Genomic DNA, 9,209 nt, shown 5'->3' with positions numbered 1-9,209 from the left:
TCCCCTCTTTACGGTGGAGGGAGCTGGGCACATCAGTGGCTTGCCCAGCCGGCGAAGGTCTGGGGATGGATTTGAACTAGTCATGGTGATTACAGGTGCGACGCTCTGTCCACTGCACCACCTAGCTGCCCCAAATTTAGGACTGATGTAGGGAGAAATTCCCTAACGATTAGATCTGTCTCAAAGTGACGAGGGCTCCCCAGCCCTGGAGATCTTCAGACGGAGATGACGGGATGACACCGCCCCCCCCCCCCCCCAGTGGAGAAGGCTTTTTGTCAAGCGTCTGTCGGACTGGATACTCTCTGAGACCCCTTCCAACTTTGCGGTCCCTTCCCTGGATCGGAACCCTGTGATCGCTAAGACGGTCGACTTTAGATTGCGCCACGGTGTACCTCTGCAAATTCTGCCCGGGACCGGACTTTGTCTTCCCGCCCTCGACCAAGTAGAACAAACCCAGTTCCCCACCCACCTGCCAGCCCTTCCCACTCGCTTGGCTAGTGCTATTTTGCAGGGTTCCCTCCTCCCAGAATCCCCTCCCCTCCCAGAATCCCCTCCCCTCCCTATCCTGGTTGTCCGTTTCTGGAGCTCCTTCCTCCTTCGGCTAGCCTCCCGCAGAGGCAGATGCTCCAATTACCCAACGGAATCTGACCAGGGCAGAGGTAGCAGGATATTCACCTCCTGGACTTTGAAGTTAAGGCCACGCAAGATGACCACTGGCTGTCGTATGCCCCGCTGACTTCCTCGCACTTCTACTTCCATTTCCCACGAACTTTGCTGTCTGGTCCATCCTGTGCTTGTGAAACTGACTTTTTGAGCTCAGAGGTTGGGATCTTTTTAATTGATACCTACTAGGTTCATTTTTTTTCCTTCAAACCATCTTTCCAGAACACCCCCCCCACCTTTTTTTTTTCGATCTCGATTTTTTCATCCAGGAGAGGCAGACAGGCAACGAGCAATTTAAATAGTTACCACGAACCTGGCACCTTGCTAAGTGCTGGGGGATTCAAAAATAAGCAAGAAGACAGTCCACGCCCTCACATTCTCATGGGGAAAGACAAAAAGTCAGAGGTAGAGAGGTGCCTGTAAGGCAGCGTAGTGGTGAAATCCAGAGGGTTGGAAGCATAGTTGGGAGAGAAAGGAATCTGGCTGGCCTGAGCCCAGGTGCAGGGATGCTCCTAGTGAGAATAAGGTCCCAGGTGTTAGCTTTCTCTTCCAGCTTCCTGTCCTTTACGAATATGATAAATAGAGGTGGGCCTGGAGTCAGAACGACCTGAGTTCATATCTGGCTTCAGACACATACTAGCTGTGTGACCCTAGGCAAGTCACTTAACCTGTCTGCCTCAGGTAATAATAATAGCACCTACCTCCTAGGATTTGTTGTTAGGATCAAATGAGATAATATTTGTAAAGTACCTACTAACCTGGCACGTAGTAGGTGCTTAATGCATTTTGTTTCCTTCCTATCTCTCCTATCTCCTTTCACTTATAATGTGCAAAATAGATACATAACAGACGTAGCTTCAAGTGGCTCCCCCGTTCATTTGTCTGTGCCCTTGGGTAAAAGATTATTTCCTATTTCCTTCTTGAACCTACAGGTCCAGGTCCAGGGGTGTGAGGAATCTGGGAGAGGGTGAAGTGTTGTACCAGAAGCGAGTGAGACATGTCACAGAGTATAAGTTTTAAATGGAGAATTTATTAGTCAGCAGCCATCGGGGCCCCGTGTTGGGGTGCAGGTGTGACTTATACAGGACATGGGGGTACAGTGGTTAATTATCTCCTGGAACCTGCAGGCCAGGTCACAGGGTGGGAGGAACAGGAACAAAGGTCCTGGCTGATCAAAAGATTCAGTCAGGTTATATAATCTTATTGACATTCCTTGGTGGAGTCACGGAGCCCCAGGGATATCCACTAGACAGAAAGGGTCTGCCAGGTTATCCTTCAGTGGGATGGTCCTATCTATTGACATTCCTTGTGTGAGAAACGTGGTTTTGGGGATCACTGGACTTCCTAGGCAGGGCCAAAGTCCTGAAGAAGAACCCTGTGATAATCCCTAGGGAAGGTTGTACAGACCACAGGACTCCCAGAGAAAGACCAAGTGGTAGCCATCCCTTAAATCTGTGGGGATCACAGGGCCTCCTAGGGGTCAGACCCTAAGGAATACCCAAGCGATGGCCCCTTAGGATGGCAGTAAGATCACAAGGCTCCCGAGACAGGGCCCAAAGTCCCATGTGATGTCCCCTTAAGAAGGCCGTGCAGACCACAGGGTTCCCCAAGGGAATCCAGAGTGGTAGCCTTCTTAACACCGCAGTGGGGATCACAGGACACCCCAAGACAAGATCCAGGAGTAAGCCTGGCAAGCTTCCAGTGCCTGTTGCTTCCCTTCACTTGACCTTAGGAAAATCCATGTGACTTGCCCACTTACACCCAAAGAATTCAGGACCAGAGTGGGCAGAGGAAGGCATCTTTATTACACTCCCCGGGAGAGCAGGTGCAGTGCTCACGGGAACACTCACACACTGACACAGCTGCAGGAGCAGGGGTAACCATTCCCTCCACTCCTGCTAGAGTCATGGTTAGTTTACAATCTTTGTTTTTTTACATAGTTTTCCTAGGTTATACAGTTTACATAAATAGGATAATAAGGATACAGAAGCAAAAGTGAAGTTAATTAGATTTTCCTTGTCCTAGTTTAGGATTAAACTATATTCTTTTACTTCCCCTACTTTCCCTCTTTAACATATGCAAATGATGCAAATCTGTAGGCCTGGATTCTTGACCAAGACCAGACCCTAGATAAGCTTGAACAGGTTCAAGTGGGTTTGGCCTCTCTAATTCCCCAGACTGCCTTCTCAAAAAGTATGCACATGAGTACAAGCCTCTGACCTCTCACCTGACCGACCTTGAGGCCTGGTCTCTGCTAAAGCTGGGGTGGGGGAGGGCAGGGAAGCACACCTTTAGTTCTGTGGAAACAAAACTCCTTCTCCCATTTCTTACACTTGGAGGAGTCACCAGGCCCCAGGGATTTCTGCTAAATGCCAGAGAGATGAGGCCATTCTTTCTGGGGGTGCTTGTCAGTAGCTAGGGGTTTCTCAGGGGTTCCTAATTTTTCCAGTATTACAGAAGGAAGCCTCGTGGATGACGAGGGATCTGAGGGGCCTGGAGGAAATGTCATGAGATGCCGGGAGAGCTGGCAAGGACACTGTGCCAACTGGAGTCTGCGGGTCTGACATTTTGCATGTGTCATTTCTCCTCCAGGCCTCATTTTCTGCGTCTGTAAAACAGATCATCCTTGTTCCCCCAGCGACGTCATTCAAAAAGGAACGTGTCAACTCCACAGGGAGCCTAGGCAGGCATGGGCACGGCTTGGGTAAAAGCATGGAGATTGCAGGAGAATGAGGGATGGGAAAAATGCGAAGGGGACGGGGAGACCGGCAAGGGGCCTCCTAGAAGGGTCTGCGCCTTCCGCCCCGCCCCCCCCCCGCCCCTTTATTGTTTCACTGGCTCCTCCCAAGAGCTCTGTGAGGTGGGGGGAGGCTCGGTGACTGCCAATTCTAGACAGATAAGGAAACAGAGGCGGGCAGAAGCTGCAGCGCGGAAAGAGGCCCTTGTGCGCGTGCGCAGGAAGGAACGCGGGCCCTCTCCCCGCCCACAAGCGGTGCGCCAGTGCGCAAGCGTGATGTGGGAGGAGGAGGAAGCAGAGCCGGGAGTCCACGTGGTCTACGCATGCGCAGACTAGGAGGCGGGCTTTTGACCCCTTCCCGCCATTCCTGGAGGCGGAGCCTGAGACGCGGGTTGATGACGCAAGCTACTGCGACCCGGGCTCCTTGGGATGGCGGCTGTGACTGGCGGTGAAGAGGCTGGGGCAGCTGGGTCTGCAGGTGAGCAAACCTGGCGCCCGCGCCTCTGCTCTGAGGGGGAACCAGGGCCCACCCCATTCTTAGTGGTCACGACTCCCCGCCCCGAGACAGAGCTCGCCCCCTTCTGAGGTGGCCACACCCCCTCATTCCGGTGAGGCTACGACCCCCCGCCCCCTCTTGTGAAGCACCTGAACACCCCTCCCCAATTCCTGAGACAGGGACCCACGCCCACGATCTGAGGGGGGTCAGAAAGCCTTCGTTCCGGGGCGGGGCATGACCCTTGCCCCCTATTGTGAGGTGCCTGAGCTCCCTCCCCCATTCCCCAGATAGGGATCCCCGCCCCCCTTCCAGGTGGGGCCATGACCCCGCCCCCACTTGAGGGGAATCTGACCCCCACTCTCCATTCCTTCAGTGTTTGGAGGATGCGGGGTCGTCCATTCCTGAAGGGTACGGCCCCATCTCGTGATTCCAGGGGGCACAAACGTTACCACCCCCATCCGTCAGGGGCCAGGATGCCCCGTGAGCCCTGACGGCCCCCCTTGAATCGCTGCCACCAGCCCTGGCTCAGACGGGCACCTTCCCCCCAGAAAACAGCCCTAGATGTAACTGCCTGTGCAGGGACCGCCCCCTCCTCCAGCCATGTGGACGTGCCTCCCCAAGTCTGTTCTCCCCCAACCACCACTGGCCGGCCTTCCGGGTGGCAGCGGCCCTGGAGTGCTCGGGAGACTCCAGAGGATCGGGGGTCTAAGGCTGTAGGCCCACCCGTCATTGAGGGCGGGGGCTGCGTGGGGCCCCTCCCAATGCCCCCAAAGCAGCTGAGACCACCCCCCAACAGTGCCGCTTGTAGGAGGGGGCAGGGCTCGGGGCTGGAAGGGACCTGGGAGATGCCCTGGGGCAGGGTGTCTTCAGCCCCCCTGGGGCTCCCCAGGGCCGTCCAGTCTCGGTCCTGTGGCCCAGCTGGGCCACATTGACCCCCCCACTCGTGGAATTTGGTAGCAGCCGTTTGCAAACCCTTGAGAGGATCTGGGCTTTTCCTGCGATGGCTCCCGCTCCCCGAGGCTGCGGGTCTTTGTGGGGGGCTTCCTGGTAGTGGGGAGCCTTCCCAGAGTCAGGGGGTTCTGGGCTAGGACCCCCGCATGGCGCGGCTCAGAGGGGGCCTGCTGTGAGTGAAGGAGACACGGGTGCGGGGAGCTGCAGAGTCACCCGCGGGGCTTTCGTTAAAGAAAGGCCAGCGCCAGGCCCAGGGGGAGAGGCAAAGGTGGGTGCCTTAGCCCCGAAGGTCCCTCGGGGCCTCCCTGTGCGGGTAGGAAGGGATCCACCTGGAAGAGCGTGACTGACAGCTCCATGTCATAGAGTGTAGGGGTTCTTTGAACCAGCTCAGTCCACGGGCTGGGGACAGATTGAGGCCTCTGATGGGGATTGGCTTTGCAGAGGCAGATGTTGGTTCGAGTCTCAGCAGTCTGCTGCCCCTTCGAGACCCACTCTGGTCCTGCGGCCGGCTATGAGGACTAGCAGCCTGAATGGCTCCTTGGGGGGATGGGAGCCTTCGCCCGCAAGTGTGGCAGATGGTCTTGGTTGTTAAGTGAAACTCGAGTCCCTCTTGTTCTCTTGGTATCAGGCTCTTCTATCTGACCTTGGACCCCTGTTCTCTGAACCCTGTTGATGCTAGTGGTGGCCGCCAATCACTGAGGCAGAAAGCCTGCTTCCATCTCCCTGCTTTGCCCAGCCAGACTCACCCAGAGCTTCTGGTCCCTTCTGGCTAGAAAAGCCTTGGCCTCTTCCTAGTGCAGGATAAACCTCGCCTCAAGCCTGTGCCTTAACCAGGAACAAAACAAGGCCAGGCGTGCCAGTAATGGAAGTGGCTAAGCCGAGGAGGCAAGCTGGTTTGGGGCAAAGATAGCGTGGAGCCGGGACGAAGCTTCTCTTCCCCATGTGTGTATTTGGTTCTGAGTAGCCAGCCTGTCCTTTCCAAGTCCCGGCTTATCTCATGCTCTCCCTTGACCCATCGGTACTGGCACACTGGACCCTGCTGACCGCCCTCTTTGAGACCTTCGCTCTTCTGTTTTTGTGGCTCCCTCCCTGATCTGCTGTCTCACTGCTCTTGCCTCTCCTTGGCTCCATCATCATACGTCACCAAATGCCTCTTGGGCATTTTGATCTTCATTAATGTCCTGAAGGCATCTCAAACTTACATCATAGCCAAGACAGAATTTGTCATCTTTCCCCCAGACCTGCTCCTCTTCCAAACTTTGCTCTCTCTGTCCAGTTAACTGCTGTCCTTCCAGGCCCTCAGGCTGGCCCTGATGAAGAGAAGGAGCACTTCTTTATCAGTGGAAAGCAGGGAATTGTGGAGTGGGATGAGCTTAGTGGAATTTTACGTGAGGAAGAGAGGGAGCTTGTGGCAAACAGCTTCCACCTTTCTAGATAAAGGAGGAGGTGGCACAGCCTTCAGCCGTGGGGTGGAAGGGTAGCCGTATGTTTGCGTTGACTCCGTCTCACTCACCATGATATGGTTGTTCCTGAAGTGGGGCTTTCAGGGAAATAAGTGATGCCATCCGCAGTCAGTCAGCCAGCAAACAGTTAAGTGTCCTCTATGTGCCAGATACCATGAAGTGAGAGCGGCTGCCTTCCAGGAGCCGACAGTTCTGGGGATTGCTGGCTGACTGGCTGCTGGTAGCGCCACGGTGCGGGCAGTGCTGGGCCTGGGTTCAGATCCAGCCTCAGACACCCTAGCCACGGCACCCCTGGCTGCCTCCATTTCGTCATCTGTAAGATGGGGATAACAGCATCTACCTCCAGTGCGATCATATTTGCTCCCTATCTGCTAGCTGTTGTTACTGCATTCTGACACTCGTGCCTCTCTTGATTTTCCGTAGTGCCTTCCTAAGACGACAGAATTTTTAGATTCTCCCCAGGAGATTGTCATGGCTCTTCCACATGTGCAGCCCCCGAGCTTCTTACTGGTGAGTGTCCGGTCCTGGAGGGAGGGGGACTTGGAGGTGGGAGCAGTCCTCTGCACACAGGCCTTGTGATACGACTTCATGGCAGCCGGACCTCGGTGCTGGAGCTGGGGGACCCATCTCGGCCTCAGTTTCCTCATTTTCAAGGTGGGCACCTGTTGTCTGGAGCAGCTCGCTCCCTCACAGGGAGAGCTGTTGGATACAAATTTGTACAAACCTGCCAGTACTGCGCCCCATAAGGACAGGTAGTGTAAGGTCATAGCCTTAGAGTTGGGAATGGCTTTAAAGACATCTAGTCAGACCTCACTGAAGCCCAAGACACAGAGGCCTTCAGGTGGTGAGTGGAGGAGCCAGGATCCGGAGCCAAGACCTCAAGTCTAGGCCTGCTTCACTTTGCACTGCACCACACTGTCTGCAGGGTAGCTAGGCGCTTGAAAGTATGCCAATTCCCCATCATTCATTTCTCTAGTTTTCTGTTATCCAGGGACTTATTGGAAGAGAGGATGGTGTCAGGGGTCAGCTGACCTGGGTTTGAGTCTTGGCCCTGCCACTTATTAGCTCTGTAATCTGGACCCTGGGTTTCTTCCTCTATAAAATGGGAATGGTGGTCCTCGCCCTGTTTCTTCCTAGGGCTGGGGAGAGAATCAGCTGCAGTGCTGGGTTTAAATTGCTTTGTAGCCAGCACTCCAGGCCTCCAAGTTTGGGCAAGTGAGAGGGCTTCAGAGGTTAAGTCTAAGCCTGTCTCTTTAGAGATGAAGAAAGAGGCCCAGGGAGGGGAAGCACCTGGCCTGAGGTGGGTCACCCCCAAGTGAGATCATTGGGAGCTGGCCAAGCTCGAGGAAAGGGGGGAAGGATGCTCTGATTCCTCCTCCTGGCACAGAGGTGGCCCCAGGGTCTTCAAGATTGCACCCAGGGGTGGCAGGTTCTGCCAGGCTGGAGGAGCTTTGAGCCAGGCCCAGGGACCCCCTGGCTGTTCGCTGTCTGAGCATCTGCCCAGAAAGGTCGAAGGCTCCTCCCCAGGCTGGCTACACCAAAACAAATGTTTGCTCTCAAGGTCTGTCCTCCCAGAACTAGGCCCAGTGTGACCCTGTGGTGTCCTTCCCCAGCCCTTCCCCAGACACCTCAAAGGACTGAGAAGCCAAAGCTTTTGGGTGGCCCCATAGAGCAGCCAGTCTGGCCGTGCCTTGCTTCTGCCCTCCTGAGCTGGGACCTGCATGGTTTCCATTCCCTTTGACTAAATCCCTCAACAGAGCAGCAGGACAGCCACGTGCCCAACTCTGGTTTTGAACTCGAGGCAGTGTTTGGGTTCAGAGTAGGAGGCAGGCTCAGGGGCCCAGATCAGGGTTGCACAGGTGGGCGCTGCCAGCTGGGAGGCCTTGGCCAGGCTTTCTGACTTCGCATGAACCTAGGGCTCTTTCTATGACATGCCGTGAGTGCATAGAGGTTTTGTGGTGTCTCTTCCCTCCGTTGTTGGAGGGGGAGGGATGGTCCTTACCAGGTGGTCTTTTTGAGTTGGCAAAAAAAGATCCTTGCCTATTTGAGACTGGGTCTCTCTTCATTTAGAAGGGCTGGGCATTGAATCTTGGAGCTAGTGCAGAAGGGACCCTGCAAGGGATCTCTTCCCACTCCCTCATTTTGTGGAGGAGGAAACAGAAAAGTTAAGTGAGCTGCCCAGGGTCCCCCAGCTAGCCTCTGTTAGTGGCAGGATCTGAACACAGGTCCTCCTGACTTCAGCCTGCATGCTGCCCCCACCTCTGTTGTCACTCTACAAAGAGAGCCTGGACAGCAGAAGCGAGGCTGGTCGGAAGCTCATACACTCTTGCCTATACCCTGCTGAGGCCTTGGGGGGGCAGGACGGGCAGCACAGGTGGTATTGGAGTGAAGGGGTGAGGGCCTTGCCTGGAGCTGGAGGGCCGCTGGACCCTAGGACCTGCGTCCTGCCCACCGAAAGTGCTCGGAGGCACCTTCCAGGCCTCTCTTGGCCATTCTGATACTTTAGGTCCAGCAGAGCCGGCCGAGGTCTTTGACTCCTTCCCTGCGGCTCAGTGACTGTGGTCTCTCTCCTAGGCGAGTTTGAAAGCGGATTGTGTGAGCAAGCCCTTCACTCAGCGGTGCCACGACCTGGTGAAGGTGATTGAGGACTTTCCAGCCAAGGTAGACAGAGACGTGCGTGTGTGAGTGTGTGTGCGTGTATGTGTGTGTGTGCGCGTACATGTGTGCATATACTGTGGGTAGGAGTGAGTGTGTGTGTATGTGTGTGTGCGTGCGTACATGTGTGCATATACTGTGGGTAGGGGCGCGTGTGTGAGTGTGTGTGCGTACATGTGTGTATATACTGTGGGTAGGTGTGTGTGAATGTGTGTGCATGCATGTGTGCATATACTGTGGGTAG

At 55.2% G+C, this 9,209-nt stretch overlaps 1 protein-coding gene across 1 annotated transcript in view; it reads left to right on the top strand.

Annotated features, from left to right (window-relative positions):
* The first annotated feature begins 3,821 nt into the window (after window positions 1-3,821).
* Window positions 3,822-9,209, top strand: part of SMPD4 (sphingomyelin phosphodiesterase 4) — a 38,617-nt gene continuing 33,229 nt past the window's right edge. The window contains exons 1-3 of the mRNA XM_036737575.1: window positions 3,822-3,878; window positions 6,734-6,820; window positions 8,885-8,971. Of these exons, the coding sequence (XP_036593470.1) occupies window positions 6,782-6,820; window positions 8,885-8,971 (126 nt within the window). The 5' untranslated portion in view covers window positions 3,822-3,878; window positions 6,734-6,781. The remainder of the gene's footprint in view (window positions 3,879-6,733; window positions 6,821-8,884; window positions 8,972-9,209) is intronic.

Source organism: Trichosurus vulpecula, chromosome 1, assembly GCF_011100635.1.
Source record: "Trichosurus vulpecula isolate mTriVul1 chromosome 1, mTriVul1.pri, whole genome shotgun sequence".
Lineage (NCBI taxonomy): Eukaryota > Metazoa > Chordata > Mammalia > Diprotodontia > Phalangeridae > Trichosurus > Trichosurus vulpecula.
Note: the sequence above shows the minus strand (reverse complement) of the source record. Positions and strands in the feature narration are given on the sequence as shown.